Raw genomic sequence first — 22,969 nt, 5'->3', positions numbered from 1 at the left:
GAGGGGATGAAAACTATGGCTACACAGAATCTTCCTCTCCCAGGACATATTAGGTTGTAATATTTCAGGGTTAAATTACATTAGCCTCCAAGTTTCCAGGTAACCAAAATATGACACTGGGCAAACGTCAGAGCTTTCACTTGATTCCTCCCCCCCCGTTGCTATGTGCAATTTGTCAGCCCCCTCTGCTCTGTACATCAGTTGAAAGGAACTGTTTCTCAGAGATATTATTTGGGCTCTTGACCGTACTCAGAACAACAGTGGCACTGACACTGCAGCAGGCACTGTGCTGATACGAGTCCATCGTATGTAGCTGCAATGTTGGGAGGTTTTGTAAATACTTTTTGACACACACCTACCCACCCTATTGGTTCACCTTGTAGAAGTACAGTTAGTCCTCTAGACCATCACCTCATCTCAACTTTTGACCATAGTCCACTGCTGTTTGGATATTTTTGATTGGTGGACTCAGCAATGACATAAATATGTTCATAAAATCACACACTGCAAAAAATTGAAAACTGAATTTGAGGAGAAAATTACTTAATGCTAGTGAAATTATCTTGCTGCATGGACAGATATTTTTACTTGATAAGACATCTTAGAATAAGTTGGTTGCAATCTAGAACTAGGTTTAATAATCTCAGAATTGGTGTCTTGTACTCTTCTAATAGGAAATGCTGGATCGTTTCAACTATTTTCAAGATATTTTCACTTGCTAAGATATCATTTTTTGCAGTGCAATAATGCTGCAGTACCTGATCCACTAATATCACTGCAACAACCACTAACATGCCATCATCATGTCAGTATTACTGCTGCACTAAGAATGTACTTAATAATTTGCTCGCGAGTGTCCTTCTGTAAACAATCCTTATACTATCTAAAAAAAGAAAAAAACCCTTCAAAATGGGCATTCTGAATGTTAAAGCCTTTCTACTGTAATATAATTAGTAAAGCTAAAACACTGACTTACATTTATGATGATTTAGTCACCTTTGATGCACAGAAGATATCATTACTCTCACTCACCACTGTTTCTGAAACTTGGTCATGATTTCCAACATGCTCTCAACAGGCTTCCTCTTTGTAGGTGTGATTCTCTGGACACCACCCTGAGGTGCAGGAACTGAGGATGGCGAAGAGCTTTCACTCTTTATACTAGGTTTACGGAAGTTAGTGTTGTCGTTTACCTTAGTCACTGAATAAGCCCGGATGGTTATCTGAAAGGCAGATAAACAACTGGTATAGAAATTTGTCAGCTTCAACACAAACAACTGCTTTTTATTAACTTTAAAATGAAGCGTCCATCTTGTATTGGTGAGTGAGCTGATAATTATGAAAAACACACACACACACCAAGATATTGTTAACCATTGTAATAATGTAAGATGTTAAAATTATTCAAAGTATCAGGGGGAGGGATACAACAAAGATGAAGGCATTCTGGTTAGAATGTGTGTCCCATGCTTACCTTAGTACCAGGCTTAAGCCCCAGCAGCTGCACAGGTTTGAGATGGGTCTGGTGAAATAAACGCTTGTGCTCTGCCTTCTCCTTTGCGTAAAGGAACTGAAGTCGGCACTTGCCACAATACAACACTGACTTTTTCTGGATACAGAAAGAGCCATATATAAAAGACACCAGATTAAAGTTCAATAGACATGCAATTTACCCCATGTTTACAAAAACATCCGACAACCTGGCAGGCAAACACTCATTTCCGATACAAGCTACTAATGCAGCTACACTGACACAATGAGAGAGCAAACCATGACATCTGTATGTTACAATTTTTCAGAATTATAAACACAATAAATATGTGACTCGCTCCACTGAATTCTTCTGACGAAATCTAACAGCATGTGTGTCGATAAGCTTGTCTAAGCCAAAACGTGTTTTGCTGTTGCATGTATCTAAACCAGTTGTAAAATGTTTGCATTTTCATTTTTTTAATCCCCAAACACAAAGAGGGAGAAAATTGGACTTCAATTCCACTGAAAAGCAGAACCATGTTGCTTCTCGAGAAGCAACTGCTATTAACTGATTTTCACTTGCATCTAATTAACATATAATAAATAAGATACAGAAATGAAAAATATGACCATGAAAGCTGTTGATCTTTACAAGAGCCTTTTTCCATAACTTACAGACTGACAGGCTGTTCAGAAGTACAGCCTGATTCAGTAGACATTCCAGTAACGAGATCATTAACTTTATACAAGAAGAAGAAATGGAAGCCTTTATTTTGTCACATGTACACTAGAGCATAGCAAAGTTCCTCCTCTGCATTTAACCCATCTGAAGCGGTGAACACATGCACACGCACACAAGTGAGCAATGAGCGCACACAAGTGAGCAATGAGCGCACGCAAGTGAGCAATGAGCACACACACCCAAAGCAGTGGGCAGCTCTGCTACAGCACCTGGGAGTTAGGTGCCTTGCTCAATGGCATTTCAGCCACTGATTCACTTTCCACCCCACCACATTTTTCCTGCTGGTCCGGAGAATCAAACCGGCAAACTTTTGGGCCCCAAGGCAGCTTATCTAATCTTCAGGCCATGGCTGCCTCATATAAAAGGCAAACAATACTTGTAGATGATTCAAAATCATATCTTTCTATAGCAAGAATTTATGATTATTTAAAGTTTAACTTCAATCCCAGCTCGGAAGATAACTCCACCCACTGCATAATTTTGAAGAAGAAAAAAGCTAAAAAGTGGGCAAGGGGCTGAAAGGGGGGGATGACATGGATATGTGAGGCAGGAGTTGAATTTTGAGTCTTGATCAGCATATATCTGAAAAGGAGTGCAGTATCACAGACTCCCACTCAAGGGTGGGGCTTGGGGAGGTGGGCCACCCACCTTTAATTAGACAGCATTAACATTCTTCTTCTTCTTTTTTTTAATTAAAATTTCATCACAGAAAAGTACCAAACAAACAATTGACTCTACATCAGCATCAGCCTTGCAAGGCTCTGGATGATTTTAACCAGTAGATGGTGTTTTGGGCCTTTGTCAACCCATAAAATACAGATTTTTTTTTATAAACAAAATGTCACTTGGTTGATCTTAATACCAGCATTGATGTATTTCATTACAGTAGTTATATCATTTCGCTTACAACTCAAAACACATTTAATAACTCTGAAGCTGGAATCTCAGTTGGAATTATTTTAACCTGTTCTAATGTTAGCTTGAGCTGACAGGCCACAGAAGGTACGGTAAATGCCACCCCTACCCTTAAATTTTTCACTACATTCATTGCAGTGACGCTAGTTATCTATTGCTTGCTAGGTTGAAATAGATTGTACCACTATATTAGAACCAGGAGAGGTCATTATGTGAGGCAAGAGTTTATTAATTGTAAACAATTAATAAACAGAACACAATGGAACAAGTCATCTATCTTCTCTTGTTTAGCTTATCTTCTTTATCTTATCTTCACTTGTTCTCTCCAGTATTGTTTACCTGGTGCTTGTTGTAGTGGAGCTGATAGCTGTTGCAAGACTTGAACACTTTGAGGCAGTAAGGGCACAGAAGATTGACTGTGTCCTTGTGGAGCTCACGGAAGTGAATTATAACATCATTGTAGAAAGAGGAACGGAAATTGCAAACCTTAAAAATAAATAAATAAATAAATACTCCACCTTCAATTTCAGACTCCATGTCAATGTCAAAGAACAATATTCATTTTGGTAAAAGGAGACTTAAGAAATCTTTAACCAGATGATGGTTACCTGACATATGTAGGGCATTTCACCAGGCTTGTGAGAGTGTTTCATATGATTCAAAAAGAGGGGAGTGCTGTCATAGGACAACTCGCAGATCTTGCAGAGTGCTGTCGAAAGAGGAATGATAACTTTTTAGTACTCTTCATACAAAAAGTGTCAGGTCCAAGCCTATCTGTATAAACTGAAATGGGACTCACATGCAGACTCAACTTGGCTGTGAACGGTCTCAAGGTGGCATTGCAAGGAGAAGGGTGTGCTGAAGTCACGGAAGCAATGCTGGCACATAGTGTGGCATTTCCCATCACCTCTCTGTAGCTCCATGTCCATATGGTGCTTCATGTGGTTCATCAGTCTGCAGGGAGGTAATAAACCAGTCAAACAACCTTTACTATAATATGCATTAGACCACAATGACGCCGATTTCTTGAATGCGACCGGTCAGAAGGTGATTAAATTTAACAACGCAGCTCTGAGAATAGTTCCAAATGGAATTCAAAATCACAGGTTTGTATTAATGTAATCAATCATTCTGCACCTTAACTTATTGCAAACTGTAGTGGTATAAAAGGAATGAAACACTTCCAAATGTGAGGTTATTTGAAAATAAGCAACTTTGTGGTGGTAATAGTAATTACCCCACCGTTGACTGTTTTCCTCCAGAATGTCCTGTTAGGTTTTATTCCTTACATATGAGTGATTCCACGCTTATGGGTACTGAAATGGGGACATGAACTTATTTTTAAAAATTCACCTAAAACCATTTCTTTTTTTTACCATCAGGTCACAAAACATGTAATCTTTAATGAATGATATGTTAAAAGATAACTTTAATTTTCTGAGATGTAATAAAAACATATTTATATGCCAAAGTCAGAACGTAACAGAAGTGTTGTGGACATGTATATTCTCAATTTTAACAATGTAGAATTACTTTTTGAAACATAGGAAGGTGATGTTTTAGCAAATATAATTAATAAACATGTGTAGTAGAATAAACATACACATTCTTTCAATAAGATTAACATGGTATATAGCTAGATTGTAATTAATTTGTAACAGACACGAGATGGACAATCGTAACAGAAGTAACGTAACAGACATCATTTTGGAACTCATAGGCTTGACTTTGGCATATAAATATGTTTTTATTACATCTCAGAAAATTAAAGTTATCTTTTAACATATCATTCATTAAAGATTACATGTTTTGTGACCTGATGGTAAAAAAAGAAATGGTTTTAGGTGAATAAGTTCATGTCCCCATTTCAGTACCCATAAGCGTGGAATCACTCATATAGCAATCTGCTACTGTACTGTAGACCATACAGTCTACAGCCCAAATGCAAAAATCCCCTTTTTAAATTTTTCTTCCCCAAATCCCAAGCCATCTTACTTGATGTTGTTCTTCAGCTTCTTGTCACAGAGATGGCATTTCATCATAACAGCCACCTGGTTATCCTCTGTCAGGACAGGTCTTCCAGGGTCCTTCCCGTAGTAGAAGTCTTCCACTAGCATGATAAGCTTGCCGTTTGCGTCATAGTCACCAGTGCCAGGGCTAAGCATTCCCTCTGGTATCTCAGATGTGGTGATGTGTTTCAAACAAGAAGAAGGAGGAGAGGCTGCTGGATGTTGGCTGCTTGTAGAGGTTGAGAAGGAAGGGGAGGAAATAGTGCTCTTATGCGTGTGGGGTACGGATTGCTTTGGGTTATTACTACGCTTAACCCGCTTGACCCGTTTTCTGGGTCTAGTGGCCAATGCATGGACGCTGTTTATGAGCTCTGGATTACAGTGCTGAAACAAAACACAGTGATAAAATTGTAGGACCACTTACTATGTATATTAATCAATCATTTATGACCTTCTTTGGTTGACAATCATTTGCAGTCAGCGAAAGGCTAGAGTTTACACATTCTGCTGCTTAGCTGCACGCACACTAAATAAGAGAACAACGAAACGTAGCACTAATAATCAAATAAGAGCTTCAACAAATGTATGCAGTGACCAATCTGACATGCACATGTTCTCCACAAATTACAGATGTTCCCCGTGTCCGGAATAGTGAACTATAGTGAGGTCACCATTTTGTAGTACTGTCCGAATGTATAGAAAGCATTATTACACCCTATATAGTGCACTCAAAGTATCCCACAATGCATCACAAAAAGTAGTGTACAACCAATGGTCGCTAACCAAGCGATATATACCATCATGCACTGTAGTCATGCTGGAAAAAAAAAATGGCATAGAGGAGCAACCAGTGCAGCAACGAGAGAATATCATCAGCATAAGATTTCAGCCTGTGGTATGACTAACAGTGCAATCTAGTGTTGGTTCTAACCATCACAGAATGTAGGACTGAAAATCTCACTGGATTTACTCATGTTTATAATAATCTTAAGGTTGGCACAAATATTTGTTATATTTACTAAACCAGTGGGGTGGCACGGTGGTGTAGTGGTTAGCGCTGTCGCCTCACAGCAAGAAGGTCCGGGTTCGAGCCCCGGGGCCGGCGAGGGCCTTTCTGTGTGGAGTTTGCATGTTCTCCCCGTGTCCGCGTGGGTTTCCTCCGGGTGCTCCGGTTTCCCCCACAGTCCAAAGACATGCAGGTTAGGTTAACTGGTGACTCTAAATTGACCGTAGGTGTGAATGTGAGTGTGAATGGTTGTCTGTGTCTATGTGTCAGCCCTGTGATGACCTGGCGACTTGTCCAGGGTGTACCCCGCCTTTCGCCCGTAGTCAGCTGGGATAGGCTCCAGCTTGCCTGCGACCCTGTAGAACAGGATAAAGCGGCTAGAGATAATGAGATGAGATGAGACTAAACCAGTGGATGAGACATAACTTCAGTGCTCCATGTGTGGTCACTTCTGGAATAAGACTCCGTTCACACCTTGCATTAAAACGCATCCTGGGTGAAGGGATCACAAAGTGGTCAGCACAATACAGGTGTGAACTAGGTTAAAGCCATCTCAAAAGTCGCATTTTGATTCAAAACCTCAAACCACATTCGGAGGTGGTCTGGAACACATATAGCCAGATCACATTTGTAGTGCGAAGTCCAATGGGTCTTGATGCATCCCAGACAGCAATAAAAGAGCAACTAATCAAGTATGTCATTGCTTTAGCTGGAACATATGTAATCATTGCAAGACTGTTTGGAAATAGGAATGAACAGCAGAGCTCTCCACTGCTAGGCTCATGGATAAAGACCGTTCCGTAACAGAGACGAAAGCAGCTGCTTTTCATAGTTTTGTTTGTTGTCTCGTCTCTTATAAGTTACATTATCAGACAACACAATTAAAACATCTGAAACTGCCTGTACAGGCAGGAGACAGGATTCACAGGATTGACAAATACTATACTAAATACTATGCGTATCAGCTGTCCACTTACTGAACCGATCACTCAAGATGTATACTAATGCCAGGTTTGAATGGAGCTTAATCTGTAAACATGACTGTACTGAACATTAATGGAAATTAATTTTTTTCGCGGTCCGGTATCCATCAAATCCTGCGCTCTGACTGGCTGGCAAGCGGGTCCATATCCTACGATACGGACCCCGGTTACAGACCTCTGGCGACTCACTCATTCACAACAACAAACATAGTAGCAATTTTTGTCAACATTTATTTTCGCAATTCTCAGGAGAATAGCATTAATTTTACATCATGGATAGTGATAACAGTCTTCACAGTGAAAGCGAGTTTTACTACCCTGAGGAAGAAGAAATAAAAGAAAACATTTCAGGAAAAAGCTAAAAACCTGTAACTGTTGCTAACGCCGAGCAAAAACATGGCTGAATCCTGAATGACTCAATTTTGTATAAATAGGGGACTACATAGGCAGCAAAATTTAGGTTTTTTTCCTGCCATGGAAGTGCACTTGTATACCGAGGAGGAAGCAATTTGCATGACAGATGTGAATGAGGATTCAAAATGGAGGCTTGCCTTGGCTCGGTTTTCCCTTTCGGGTGCTCTCATTTTCTGTTAGAATTTGGTAAAGAAAAAAATATATATATATTATTTACCAGCTTAAGGTTGGTCCGTATGGTGAAATACCGTGACCGAGGTCTTGAAAGTACTGACCGAGGCCCTCTGGGCCGAGGTCAGTATTCAAGGCCGAGGTCAGTATTTCACCATACGGACCTCCCAGCTGGTAAATAACACATGTATTATCTTTCTTTTTGCCCCTGAGCATCATATTTAAATAATATTAGCTGGCTTTTTTGTGGTATATCAGATATATGCCATTCAGCTAGCATGATAATGAACTAGTCTTCAACTTGTTCAATATCATGCTAGCTGGATGGAATATATCTGATATACCACAAAAAAGCCAGCTAATATTATTATTAATTATTATACATACATACATACTTGATGGAACAATTATAGATTTTACAAAAAAGTTAAGAATGGGGGGCTGCTCATGCATGAAGAATACATAATAAAGTTTTGGTAGCCTTTCAGATGTTCAGTGTGTCTTTCTCTTTCAAAATTCTCTCAAAATCTTCCGTATTTAACAAAGCAAACCTGGCAGCCATGTTAGTTTACAAATTGTCACAGTCATTCACTAGCGTGGAAGTTTTACGTCTCCGACGTGTGACATCATGTTGTCTTGACAACCATGCAATATCGTAAACCATATTCAATGCTCATTCTCCATTGGGCAGAGTGATGTAATACATGTAGGATAAACAATATGCTAACAATACTGCATGCTATCAAACCAAATGAATGAAACCTGCTAGAAGGGAATAGAATGCATGTTTTTATTTCATCAAAAAAGTGTCACGTGTGTATAATAATTAATGATATTTAATGACTTGCATGAAAGTAAATATAATCTCATCTCATCATCTCTAGCCACCCTGTTCTACAGGGTCACAGACAAGCTGGAGCCTATCCCAACTCTTTCACCTGTAGTAAATATAATATCAAAATATTTCAAGATGTGCCTTTTATTTTTAAAATGTTCTCACTGAGTTCATGTGGACATAAAAGTCCACAAGGAGTACACGAATAGTGATTTCAGTGATCGAATACTGGTGCCTCAAACAATTTATCTGATATTTCAATACCCATGCACTAGTCTGTTTTATTGTACTTAACTAACTCACTAATGACTGGGTAAATGCACATTTATGATTTGTCCACAACTGATGGATGCAGACTTAGTGGTAGGCTAATACAACAAGCAAACAAACTAATGTGAGTGTGGACTGACAGTGTGTTTTGTGTGTGAGAAATGAAACTTACACACATGTAGCCACGAAGCGCATGAACAACTTTGTAGGCCACATTACAGCGAGAACAGAACTGTGGTGCCTTGAAAACATTCTGAAATACTGCAAAATATAAGCACATTCAATTCACGCTCATAAATACCTGAATGAGGCAAAACACTATTTTTTAATTTAGCCTTTATTTAAATCAGGAAGTCCTCATAAAACCCCTAAAAACTATATAGCCATTAATGGAGATAAAATATTTTTTGGTCTTTTGAAAGCTTCCATATAACTTGATCTCTTATAAGCAAGGTATAAGCATGCATAAATAAAGGAGAAATAATTTAAAAAAAAAGCATTAGTGGCATTGTTATGTGCTCCACCCACATACTAATTAATAACTGACCTTTGGGGGAAAATGCAGATTTCCGGGTTCGGGCTCGAGTCTTTACAGAGGTGTCCTGAGCTGGGACCTGAGAGGGAGTTTTGGTGAAATCCTGAGCTAGGACATTATTTGCAGGCTGTGTCAAAAGGGTCTGCTTTTGATCAGCAGGAGGAGGAGGAGGAGGAGGAGGTGGTGGTGGTGGTGATGAAGATGATGTTGATGGCAGTTCTGAAGCTAGAGGTGTTGTAATAATACAGTAAATACACAGGACAATAAATATGCAAGACATCACATCAACTAGACAGGACAGCAGAAGAGTGTTCAGCAAAAAAACAAGGGCAATAATTGTCTGTAAAGTGTTGACCATGGTAGCAGCAATAAGAGAGTATAAAATATAAAAGTGAGGGTCATAATTAAAAAGTGTCAAAGAACTTAAGGCTCCAACATGTACGATTTTAGAATTTCACCTGCTTCCACAGTAGAATTATTACATACTACTACTACTACTAATAATAATAATAATATCCTTGAAGTCCAGCTCTTTTTCTCTTATGGAGCCGAGTTCATCCCTTGAACTTGGGACAATCATAAGGGTATGATAGATTACTTGATGGATAGGGTCCTCCAGAGTATGTGAGCAGTTCCAAGGAGGATGATCTTCTGAAGCTCTTCTATTCTGATGTTCCCAGGGATTTTGCTGGTGTACTTTTCCATCCCCTTCTTGACAAGCCCAAGAGAACCTATGACCACTGGTGGTATTGTGGTTCTCATGCCCCACGTTCTCTCCACTTCTATTTCTCGGTCTTTATACTTGGAGAGTTTTTCTGTTGTTTTCAAGGAGGCATTTCTTTCTGTGGGGATAGACAAGTTCTCTCCTTGTCTTTCACTACAATATCTGGTCTGTTCACCATGATCTCTGTCAGTTTGGATCGGCATGTCCTAGAGCAGCGTTTCCCAAAGTGTGGTGCGCGCACCCCCGGGGATGCGCGAGCTGCCACTAGGGGGTGCGCAAGATAAAAAATGTAATGGCGATTTTTAACTCTTCTTCTACGCCATAACGGTTCTGCAGTAGTTTGTGGCTTCATTAATTCATTAGCGATGCTCAACTGGTTGAAATCGGCAAAACTAAATGCGCCACCACAAATCAGGGATGAAGGAGGAGAAACCCCAACAGATAGGGAGGAATTTCCATCTGACCCACCCACCGTCTCTCTCTCTCTCGCTGTAGACTGAGCCGCCAGCGCTGCACTTCACAATCAGATGGATCCTCTTCTTTATCTGTTCCTGATATGCTCCTTAATTGTTGTATCTCTTTAAAATGCATATGTTCATAATTATCATTGCTATTTTTACTGTTATTATATGTTAAATTTTGCAAATTAAATTCATTCTCAATTCATTTTCATAACCTTGTAATGACAGGGTTGTGTTGCTAGTGTTTTAAACACAGATGAAAATCATATATTTTCCCCATATCTGGCTGGTAGACTACATGCCTCGATGTGAGCTCCCTTTGTAATGAATTTGCGCATTTACCGTGTTGCAACGTTTTAAAACTGTTACATTTCAATCAAATTCTATCTAATTCAAATACGAGAGCGCATAATATGTTAATGTGATTCGATGTTCTCATTCGAGCATGACGTGCTGCCTTTGTAAGAAAGCTTTGGTGTTTTTTTTTTTTTCCACTTTTGTGGTTTCCTGCAGGTGTGGCAAACGATGTTTGTTATCATTTAGCACGATTAAAGATGCTTCCCTTATAAGAAAACGTGTGTTTTTTGAAACTGGGGAACTGGGGGTACGTCAACCTGGTTGGAGTATAGAAGGGGGTGCGCGGCCAAAAAAGTTTGGGAACCGCTGTCCTAGAGTATAGAATCTACTTCATTTTCGGTCACTGTTGACGGTTTGTGTTTGTAGTATTTGTCTTGCACTTTGATGTTCTAGTGCTTGCAAATTGCCCAATGGAGTTATGCTGCTGCCTTGTTGTGCCTTTGAATGTACTCTGTTTTGGCAAGTTCCAGGCAGCCTGAGACGAGGTGGTCTATTGTCTCTTGATGCTGATTGCAAATTCTGCATGCTGGGTTGGTGCCATCTTTCAGAATCTTGTTTTGATAGTAATTTGTCTTGATGCATTGATCTTGGGCAGCAATATTGAATCCTTCTGTTTCTGATTTAAGGCCAGCTGTTCTTAGCCATTTGTAGGTTTGGACTTGATCTACAGCTTTATCTTTGGTTCTTTTTGGGTACAGTCCATGTAGAGGCTTTTCTTCCCATTTGTTCTTAAGTTGTTCTAAGGCTTGATGTTTTGCCTTTACTTTTATTCTCCAAGCACAGCTGGTCATTGGCTCATTTTTGCTTGTTTCAATCTCTGGTGTATTGAGTTTTCTCCTGAATTTTGCAGCTTCGTGGGATATTGACAGTGTTTTCTTGGTTTGTTCATGGTCTCTGGCTAGTTTGAGGAGGAGATGATCATCTTTATTGTTGAGGTATGCATCGAGACCAATTGTGGTTGTTTTGTAGGTAGTCTCGATTTGAGTAAGGTCCCTTCCTCCTGCTGTCCTTGGAAGATAAAGCCTGTCCACATCGGCTTTTGGATGATGCATTTTCTCCACAGTCAAAAGCTTTCTCGTTTTTCTGTCTAGTTTCTTAAGTTCTTCCATTTTCCAGCTTATGATGTTGAAACTATCAATGATGACTAGGATTACAAGGGTATTATTCTTATTCTTATTATCATCATCATGTCTGTGGGACATTATTATTATTACTATTATTAAAGTCTGTGGGACTTAGTGTGTCTTTGCGACTCATCTCAAGCAATCTGGTTCAAAAAGTGCTGAAGGGGAAAGTTTTTTTTCCTGTTATGATACCTGCAACTCAGTTTTAAGCCATAATGGAAATTTGGGGTTAGTCTTTGGTGTGAATGTTTGAAAGTTCCTGCCAATTCAAACCCGATAGCTTTGCCTGTGAATTACAGGATCCTCATGGTGACTCTCAGCAACTCAAAAACATGTTTTACAGTATATTTTCCCCCTGACTCAATAAAGATTTTTTTATACATTTCACACAAAAAAAATCCATACAAATTGTAGTTTTGAAAGCATATTTGACAAGATTAAAAGTTGTAAAAATTTCCCTTGCCTGTATTTTCACTTATCCCCTGTTTATGTACAAATGGTATTACTAAGCCAAACAAAACCCTTGTGAAAACGTATGTAGATAAAATATGATAAATCACTAGCTACTACATTTTAAGTAAGTGTTAGATGATACCTGAGGCAGCTGGAAAGGGGTGAGGGAGACTGTTGGACGGTGAGGTGCCCACAGCAGGCATCCCACTGGAGGCTACTGTGGTGACAGTTTGTACTGCAGATGGGCTGTGGATGATAGTGACTGGGATCTGAACAGTTGATGGTTGTAGTGTGCTTGATGGAGACACAAGCTGAGGGGAGATCAGTGAGCCTGCCTGAGCTGGGAAAGAGAATTACTTCAGCATGGAAAAAAAGGAATGTGATATCAGAGGCAATAAAGAGAATACAAAAAATAAACATGACAAAGTATACCAGTACTGGTCATGCTTACAACATTAATCGTGCTTTATGTATTACTTGTAGACAAAGGACGAGCACATTCAGTCAAAAAAAAAAAAAACACCGTAAAAGCCCTTTTTTTTTTTTAAACTTAGTTTTTATTTCAGTTTCATTCAAAATAATATATACAGAATCATATTCATCATAATTGCTGTTTTTCAATACACAAGGTAACAACTATGATACAACAAAGGAGATGGAGACTATAATGACAAAGAAAAATAGAAAACAAAATAAAACAAAATAAGATAAAAGAAAAAAAATCAGATTAATAATATAGATCGGATTCATATTGTATGGGTTCCTCACTATAGCAGTATACCCATGGCAGGGCTCCACCTTCTAGTGAATATATCTTTTTGAAGTCTCAGGGAACATGTTATTTGTTCCATTTGATATATTTCCTTTATTTTTTCCATCCACATATTATATGTTGGAGGGTCAGGCTTCAACCACCTTACTGTAATGCATTTACAGTGCCTTGAAAAAGTATTCATACCCCTTGAACTTTTTCACATTTTTCCACCTTACAACCACGAACTTAAAAGTTTTTTTATTGAGATTTGATGTGGTAGACCAACACAGAGTAGCACATAATTGTGAAGTGAAACGAAAATGATAAATGGTCTTCAAAATTTTAAACAAATAAAAATCTGAAAAATGTGATGTGCATTGGTATTCAGCCCCCCTGCGTCAATACTTTGTAGAGCCACCTTTTGCTGCAATTACAGCTGCAAGTCTTTTGTGGTATGTCTCTACCAGCTTTGCACATCTAGACACTGAAATCTTTGCCCATTCTTCTTTGCAAAATAGCTCAAGCTCAGCTAGATTGGATGGAGAGCGTCTGTGAACAGCAATTTTCAAGTCTTGCCACAGATGCTCAATGGGATTTAGATCTGGACTTTGACTGGGCCATTCTAACGCATGAATATTCTTTGATCTAAACCATTCCATTGTAGCTCTGGCTGTATGTTTAGGGTCATTGTCTTGCTGGAAGGTGAATCTCCTTCCCAGTCTCAAGTCTTTTGCAGCCTCCAACAGGTTTTCTTCCAGGATTGCCCTGTATTTAGCTCCATCCATCTTCCCATCAACTCTGACCAGCTTCCCTGTCCCTGCTGAAGAAAAGCATCCTCATAGCATGATGCTGCCACCACCATGTTTCACAGTGGGGATGGTGTGTGCAGGGTGATGAGCAGTGTTAGTTTTCTGCCACACATAACGCTTTGCATTTAGGCCAAAAAGTTCAACTTTGGTCTCATCTGACCAAAGCACCTTCTTCCACATGTTTGCTGTGTCCCCTACATGGCTTCTGGCAAACTGCAAACGGGACTTCTTATGCCTGTCTTTCAACAATGGCTTTCTTCTTGCCACTCTCCCAAAAAGGCCAGGTTTGTGGAGTGTACGACTTATAGTTGTCCTGTGCACAGATTCTCCCACCTGAGCTGCGGATTTCTGCAGCTCCTCCAGAGTGATCATGGGCCTCTTGGCTGCTTCTCTGACCGGTGCTCTCCTTGCTCGCTCTGTCAGTTTAGGTGGACGGCCATGTCTTGGTAGGTTTGCAGTTGTGCCATACTTTTTGCATTTTTGAATGATGGATTGAACAGTGCTTCTTGAGATGTTCAGAGCTTGGGATATTTTTTTATAACCTAACCCTGCTTTAAACTTCTCCAGAACTTTATCCCTGACCTGTCTGGTGAGTTCTTTGGTCTTCATGATGCTGTTTGCTCTTCAGTGTTCTCTAACAAACCACTGAGGCCTTCACAGAACAAGTGTATTTATGCTGAGAGTAAATTACACACAGTAGGACTCTATTAACTAATTAGATGACTTCTGAAGGCAATCGATTGCACTGGATTGTATTTAGAGGTATCAGACTACAGGGGGCTGAATACTAATGCACACCACATTTTTCAGATTATTTGTTTAAAATTTTGAAGACCATTTATCATTTTCGTTTCACTTCACAATTATGTGCTACTCTGTTTTGGTCTATCACATCAAATCTCAATAAAAAACTTTTAAGTTTGTGGTTGTAAGGTGGAAAAATGTGAAAAAGTTCAAGGGGTATGAATACTTTTTCAAGGCACTGTAATTGCTGTTGCTAGCAGTATCTGTAAAAGATATTTTTTGGCTCTTCCTTCAATGCCTCTTGGTAATAGACCTAGTAGAGCCACCATTAGGTCCATTGTAATATTTCCGCCAAATACTTTATTAAGTGTTTCAAACACTTCCTCCCAGAACTTTTCCAGTTTCGGACATAACCAAAGTATGTGGATCTGATTGCCAATGTGTGGGCCACAGTTTCTCCAGCATATATTTGAGCGTGTAGTGCTAAATTTAGCCATAATTTCAGGTGTCCGAAAGAACCTCATGATTACTTTCCATTTAAATTCCCTCCATACATTCGAATTAGTTACCAAATGTACTTCAGTACATATTTCTTCCCACATATCATGTGACATGTTGGAGTTAATTTCAATTTCCATCTCTCTTTAATCTGTGCAGTATTATTCAAATTTATGCCCAAGAATATTTGGTAGCAATAGCTTATTAATTTTTTATCCCACTTTCTTGTTTGTACTTTCATCAATAATTCTTCAATTAGCGTTGGGTTAGCAACTTTGACCCAGTCTTTGTGTTTTAATAAGAAATCCCTTAACTGTAAGTACCTGAAGAAATCTGTGTTTGGTAGCTTAAATTCCTCCAATAGCTGTGCAAATGATTTAAAGTTGCCAGCCTCGTGGAGTTGATATAAGTTGGTGAGTCCATACTTCACCCATTTTTTGAAACCTGTATCTGATTTAGAGGGCACAAAATCATTTATATATCCAATATTTGTAAGTGCTGAAATTGTTTTAGACAGACCAAATGTAGATTTTATTGTCTTCCATATTTTTAACGTGATTTTGGTCCATTTCCCCATATTTATTTTATTTGAATGGACATCTAGGAATGGCAAGCCCTGTAAAGGCCTTTCACATAAACTCTTTTCAATATCGAGCCAGCATGTATACGATAGGTCCTGAATCCATATTATTAATGGTTTTAGTTGCGCAGCCCAAAAGTCTCATCTCATTATCTGTAGCCGCTTTATCCTTCTACAGGGTCGCAGGCAAGCTGGAGCCCATCCCAGCTGACTACGGGCGAAAGGCGGGGTACACCCTGGACAAGTCGCCAGGTCATCACAGGGCTGACACAGACACAGACAACCATTCACACTCACAGTCAATTTAGAGTCACCAGTTAACCTAACCTGCATGTCTTTGGACTGTGGGGGAAACCGGAGCACCCGGAGGAAACCCACGCGGACACGGGGAGAACATGCAAACTCCGCACAGAAAGGCCCTTGTCGGCCACGGGGCTCGAACCCGGACCTTCTTGCTGTGAGGCGACAGCGCTAACCACTACACCACCGTGCCGCCCCAGCCCAAAAGTAATATCTTAAATTAGGTAGTTTGAGCCCTCCCTTTGCTTTAGATAACTAACATTTTTAGTCTGATTCTTGGTCGCCTTCTCTGCCAGATAAATATTGAAATTAGTTTGTCCAATTTGTCAAATGTAGTTTTGGGGATGTCAATAGGTAACATTTGAAACAGATATAGTAATTTAGGCAGCACATTCATACAGACACTCTCGATGCGGCCCAGTAGAGATAGGGGCAATATTGACCATCGGTCCAAGTCCTTACTAATGTTTTGGATTAAAATTTTGTAATTGAAATCATACAGTTTTTCTAATGAAGGTGGTATATGAATGCCCAGATATTTAATGCCATCTACTGGCCATTTAAACCCACTATGCAATTTAGTTGCATCTGAGATGTTGCCACCTATATCCATGGCCATTGTTTTGTCCACGTTCAACTTGCAGCCCGAGAAGTATCCATACGTGGAAATGATGTCCTTTAAGTATGGTATTGTTGTTATAGGTTTTGTAAAAGATACAGCAGTATGTCATCCGCATACATTGAAATTTTATGCTGTTCGCCATTTATCGTAACCCCCTTTATATTATCATCATCCCTAATCGGCTGTGCTAGTGGTTCGATAGTGATATCAAATAACAAAGGAGATAGTGAGCAACCTTGTCTACACCCACGTTCTAGGGTGAAGCGGTCTGAGAAAAACTCATTCACCTTAACTGCGGATTGTGGATTCGAATAGAGTTTGTATCCATTTGATGAAGTTTGGGCCAAATTGGAATCGTTTCAGAGTTTGAAATAGGTATTGCCAGGATACTCGATCGAATGCTTTCATGGCATCTAAGGATAGTATCATTGACTCCTCTTCTTTAACTTTTGGGTGGGTCATTAAATTTAACAACCTTCTGATGTTGTCCCCATAGTATCTTCCCTTTATGAACCCTGTCTGATCGGGATGGATAATTTCTGTAGTAAGTTTATTGACCCGTCTCGCCAGAATAGCTGTTAAAATTCGTAAATCTGTATTCAATAACGAGACCGGCCTGTATGATTGGCATTTGGTGGGATCTTTGCCATCTTTATGTATTACCACTATAGTAGCTAGGGTGCATCAGTTGCCCTCACTTTCATAAAATCTGATGCATTTTTGTCTGGGTGTTCCTTTTCACCAATAAAGACATCCTGTAAAATTTTTTGACCATATTCAAAAGTCTAACGGTGGCACCATGAGGTTCATTTTTTGCCAAAAAACGCTTATTTTGTTTTCGCGTAAGGTTTGAATCACAATGTTGGACTCCATTTATTGATTTCTTGTGACCCAGAGATCATGTTAAGAACCTTTGCAAGGGACTGAGAAGCATTAATGTGATTCATAATACATTTGTATTGTTTAAAAGTAGTTGAACAATGATTCAATGAACAGCTAAAACTCAAACTGTGCTCGATAATATATTTAGAATATGTAGTAAAAATGTGTATCTAAGATATTTGGTATACTCTATAAGGTGCCATAATGTTTCATGAAAAGTGATCGAAATTTTGTCATAAAAGTCATAAAATAGCAGCTTTTTCCATAACTTTGAGCTCCTGGTGCCACCATTAAACTTTTGAATTTTGTCAAAATATTTCACCCAGTGTGTTTTCTTACCAAAAGGAACATAAAAACAAAAATGCATCATGATCGGAGGAACTTTTCATTTTTAGGTGGCAACTGATGCACCCTAATAGTAGCCTCTCTCCAAGAGGGGGCCATAGTTCCAGATTGTAATGCATGATGGTAAGCGTGTAGTAATAAAGGTGATATAATCTCTATAAAAACTTTATAAAATTCGTTAATATACCCGTCTGGGCCGGGGCTTTTATTGTTTTTCAGTGTGGAGATTATCTGACGTATTTCCAGGTCCGTGATTGGTTCATCCAATTCTCTTGCCATAGATTCAGGTAGCTCTTTTAATTTCATGTCTCTTAAAAATTGTACCAATTCCTCATCATTTGTGCAAGTATCTGTATTTTTGTACAAGGTCTTATAAAGTTCTGCAAAGGACTGTGATATTTCATCCGGTTTTGTGAGAGTTGAATTATTATCCTTTAATTTCTGTATTATATTAGATGATTGTTGTTTTTTAAGTCTTAATGCTAGTAACCTGCTTGCCCTATTACCATTTTCGTAGTATTTTTGGTTAATCAACCTTAAATTGCCCTCTATTTTTTCATTAATTAAGCTGTTTAGGTCCCTGCGTGCCTCTTTAAGATTATTCAATAAGCTTGAGGTTGGGTTTCTTTTGTGTTGCTGCTCAAGCTGCCTTATTTTGTCTTCTAGCTCTCGCTGTTTTTCTTCCCTTTTTCTTTTCCTGGCGCTTGTAAAGGAAATGATTCGGCCTCTAATATATGTCTTTGCACAGTCCCATAGAGTAAGGGGTGATATTTCAGGCGAGGTATTAGTATCAAGATAATTTTTTAGTTCAATTTTTATAAATGCAATGAATTCTCTATCATTAAGGAGCAACGCATTTAATCGCCATTGTTTAGTTGATGGCCTGTTGCCAACGTTCCATGACAATACAAGAGGAGCATGATCAGATAATGTAATTGGGAGGATCTTTGTGTCAACTACTCTATAAGATTCTACCTTAGGAGTGAAAAAGAGGTCTATTCTGGAGTATGAGGAATGCCTATGCGAAAAAAAGGTAAAGTCTCTGCCTTTAGGGCGTTTGCATCTCCAAATGTCCACCAGACCAGATTCTGTTGATAAATGCCTAAGCATATTGCTCATATTAACCATTTTAATCAGCTCGCTTTCTCACAATAGATTGCATCCTATTGCATTGCCATAAAGGTCATAGTCCTAGCATATCAGAGTTTTTTTTTTTCTTATATTCAGACCTGATGCCTGTTAAGGATACTGTCGCTCAGTGCTCCGGTCTATCAGCTGGAAGGATGGGTTTCTTTATATTAGTCCATTGCCTTAGTAGCATCCACAAACTCCCGCTTGTCGTCATTGTTGGAGATGCGGAGCCTGGCCGGATACAGCAGACCGTAGCGGACCCCAGGTTTCCCTCAAAGCATCTTTCTGCCGGCCGTAAACATCGCCCTGGCTCTGGCGACATTAGCAGTGTAGTCCGGGAATATAGCGATTGGGTTTCCGTTGTAGTTGAGTTGGCCTCTGGCTTTCCTCAGGATATCCATGGCATCTCACTCATTGTGTAGCTTCACAATAATTACACGAGGCTTGTCTCTGGGTCTTCTTTTTGTCAGGCTGCGGTGTGAGCGTTGGACTAATACCTCTCCGTCCAGGTGTAACACTTCTCTGAGGAGTTTGGAGACCGCGGTGGGAGAGCTTGACCCCGGCTCTTCAGCTACACCCGTGATCCGAATGTTTCCTCTCCTCATCCTGCCCTCCATGTCCTCACACTTTTCTTTTAAATCTTTGACTTGCTTCTTGAGGCCCGTTACAGTAGTTTACACCGATACAACTTCATCCAACCACGCTGACAATCCGGCCTTGACAGCCTTCACATTAGCTTTCATATGCTCAACCTTTGTGCAGATAGCAGTTGTGTTGTTAGCTATCTCAGTTTTCACGTCTTTTATGTCCTTCAACAATTCAAAATCCTCCACCAGTGCGCTCTTCAATTCTTCTCTAATAATTGACGATATATCTCTTCTTAATGAGGAGAGGATGTCAGCTTTGATTGTTGCGGTGTCCATGCTTGTACTTGGGGTCAGGTCGGATTTGTCTGGACTTTTCAGGGATGGGAATGAAAAATATTTTAAAAGTCTGAAAAAACCGGGACAGAGCCCGGGGGGGCTAATGATTTTTGGCTATTTTTTTTTTTACCCCAAAACCATTAATTTTATCAGCAAAAATTTGCAATTTATTTGGAAATAAATTCCCCTGGGCGGCACAGTGGTGTAGTGGTTAGCGCTGTCGCCTCACAGCAAGAGGGTCCGGGTTCGAGCCCCGTGGCCGGCGAGGGCCTTTCTGTGTGGAGTTTGCATGTTCTCCCTGTGTCCGCGTGGGTTTCCTCCGGGTGCTCCGGTTTCCCCCACAGTCCAAAGACATGCAGGTTAGGTTAACTGGTGACTCTAAATTGACCGTAGGTGTGAATGTGAGTGTGAATGGTTGTCTGTGTCTATGTGTCAGCCCTGTGATGACCTGGCGACTTGTCCAGGGTGTACCCCGCCTTTCGCCCGTAGTCAGCTGGGATAGGCTCCAGCTTGCCTGCGACCCTGTAGAAGGATAAAGCGGCTAGAGATGTGATAATAAATTCCCCTTCTTGGTGGACTCCCAGGTGAAAATGATTATGGTACAAGAGACTTGTTTTTAATCAATTCACATTTGATTTCAAAAAAATCAATGCACCTTTTAATATAAACGAGCTCTACAGTATTATATTTCTGCATTTTAGCTATTCATGTCTTTGAATACTCTAATCCTTTAAAATGAAGTGCAAACCAGAAAAAAGTTCTATCATATAATTCTCTGAAGCTTTCTTCTGATGTTATCATGGTAGCAGGAGGTCTTGCATATTAAGCAGGCAACATTCAACATCACTCATCACTTCCCTTTCAACTGTTGTGTGAACTAAATAGGTTTTATCTGGACAGGATGTTGTGTAATGTAATACATATACCATATGGTCAATCTGAAGATCGAGATGGTGATTTTGAATTAAAGAACAGGCATGTACAATGGGCATTACATATTGGAAATTTTTTTTAAATCAAAAACTATAAGTTCATCTCGGCCTAAAAAATTTGGGCAGACGCTCCTGCGCGGCACATGCCAGCAATTCCGTCCCCCTATGAAATGAGCAATAAGTAGGAGAGTTATACATGCTATCATACTTAAAATTTCATCAGAAATATGGATATGATACTATGATTCTCCCCAACATGCTGCATTAGATAAGCTAACCCCATTTATAAAAGATACACACTTATATGTAATTGATATACATTTTTTGGGGCGCGCGCTCTCTCTGCCATGCCGATCCTGTAAGCTGCACCGACTCAATACAACTGAAAACTCCGGTCCTCGAGAAAAGAGATAAAAGCCCGCCCACACTGAAAGCTGATTGGCTTATTTTGCTGAGTAACCCAATCAAGATGCTCTTTGTCTGGCATGCGCTACATGAACAGGCACACAGGCAGTGTTGCCAGATTGGGTGGTTTTAAGTGGATTTTGGCATATTTTGGGCTGGAAAACGTCAGCAGTATCTGGCAACACTGCACACGGTCTCCCTCGCGCACCCCCTCGCGCGCACACATTCTAAGATGCGTGATGCAGACCTTAATGTTGCACGTGCACGCTCTTGCTCGCTTCTATCAATATGCAGGAGACTCCCGGAACTTCTGGGAGACTTGGGATGTCTGCGTTATAAGGTGACCACAGATCGTTAATCATCCCCCCCCAAAAAAAAAAAAAATCTCAACGGATTTACATCAATCTCAAAAACGATCATTTTGGTCTGAAAAAGTCGGAAATCCGCCAATCGGCGGAAAATTCTCATCCCTGACTTTTAGCCAAGGAGGTTTTAGGCCTTATGTTAGACCGACCTTTGTATTTGTATTTTTGGAGATTTGCTGCCATCAACGTCGGTTCTGCAACCCTCTGACCTCGCTGAGTGGTGGTAATTACATAGTTACCACATTTAGTTTATATTTTCAAACATAGATGTCATATATGTTAATAGTTGAGATTCTGCAGGAGCTCACAAAAGTGCATCTTACTCCATTACGGCTCACTAGCGCCCCCCCGTAAAAGCACTTTTGTGGACAATTTTATTCCGTGAATTATCCGTGGAGGCAGAACCACGGGGAGCAGCCATTGCTGGTCGGAAGTGGCGTACAGTTGTTGATTCCAGGTTATCGAGTGCGAGTAAACAAGCAGTATTCTATGGGTCAAGATTCCCAGTTCCCAGTCAAGTAACTTCAGAACATGTTGAATAAATATAAATCTAATACTTGTAATAGATCTTTATTTTATGGCACATATCTATTATTCCATGGCATTATGTGCAAGTAGATTTGGTTGTACTTTGGGGTCGAAAGCTTCGCTGGTGAAGCTTGACAGGTTTAAAATGAGTAGATCATGTATTGAGATAAATATCTTCGCGAGTTTATCATCATACAAGCATGATAAACATCCATCCATTCATTATCCATAACCGCTTATCCTGTGCAGGGTCGTGGGCAAGCTGGAGCCTATCCCAGCTAACTATGGGTGAGAGGCGGGGTACACCCTGGACAAATCGCCAGATCATCACAGGGCTGACACATAGAGCCAAACAACCATTCACACTCACACCTACAGTCAATTTAGAGCCACCAATTAGCCTAACCTACATGTCTCTGGACTGTGGGGGAAACCGGAACACCCGGAGGAAACCCATGCAGACACGGGGAGAACATGCAAACTCCACACAGAAAGGCCTCCATCAGCCGCTGGGCTCAAACCCAGAATCTTCTTGCTATGAGGCAACAGTGCTAACCACCGTGCCGCCAGCATGATAAACATATTGACAGAAACTTTATACTTAACATTTGCCTATGTGCCCACTGCCAAATAATATTATAGTATTTAAATGACCTAAATTAAATTAAACATAAAACTT

General features: G+C 40.0%; 1 protein-coding gene across 1 annotated transcript in view; it reads right to left on the bottom strand.

Annotated features, from left to right (window-relative positions):
- Positions 1–22,969, bottom strand: part of pogza (pogo transposable element derived with ZNF domain a) — a 68,025-nt gene that overhangs the window by 8,831 nt on the left and 36,225 nt on the right. Inside the window, exons 6-14 of the mRNA XM_060942880.1 lie at positions 12,615–12,812; positions 9,366–9,578; positions 8,991–9,079; positions 5,126–5,523; positions 3,930–4,084; positions 3,739–3,839; positions 3,470–3,616; positions 1,475–1,609; positions 1,033–1,223 (exon numbers count right to left, since the gene is read on the bottom strand). Coding sequence (XP_060798863.1) covers positions 1,033–1,223; positions 1,475–1,609; positions 3,470–3,616; positions 3,739–3,839; positions 3,930–4,084; positions 5,126–5,523; positions 8,991–9,079; positions 9,366–9,578; positions 12,615–12,812 — 1,627 coding nt within the window. The remainder of the gene's footprint in view (positions 1–1,032; positions 1,224–1,474; positions 1,610–3,469; positions 3,617–3,738; positions 3,840–3,929; positions 4,085–5,125; positions 5,524–8,990; positions 9,080–9,365; positions 9,579–12,614; positions 12,813–22,969) is intronic.

Source organism: Neoarius graeffei, chromosome 16 (genome assembly GCF_027579695.1).
Source record: "Neoarius graeffei isolate fNeoGra1 chromosome 16, fNeoGra1.pri, whole genome shotgun sequence".
Lineage (NCBI taxonomy): Eukaryota > Metazoa > Chordata > Actinopteri > Siluriformes > Ariidae > Neoarius > Neoarius graeffei.
The sequence above is the reverse complement of the archived record's forward strand: the minus strand, read 5'-3'. Positions and strand labels throughout refer to the sequence as shown.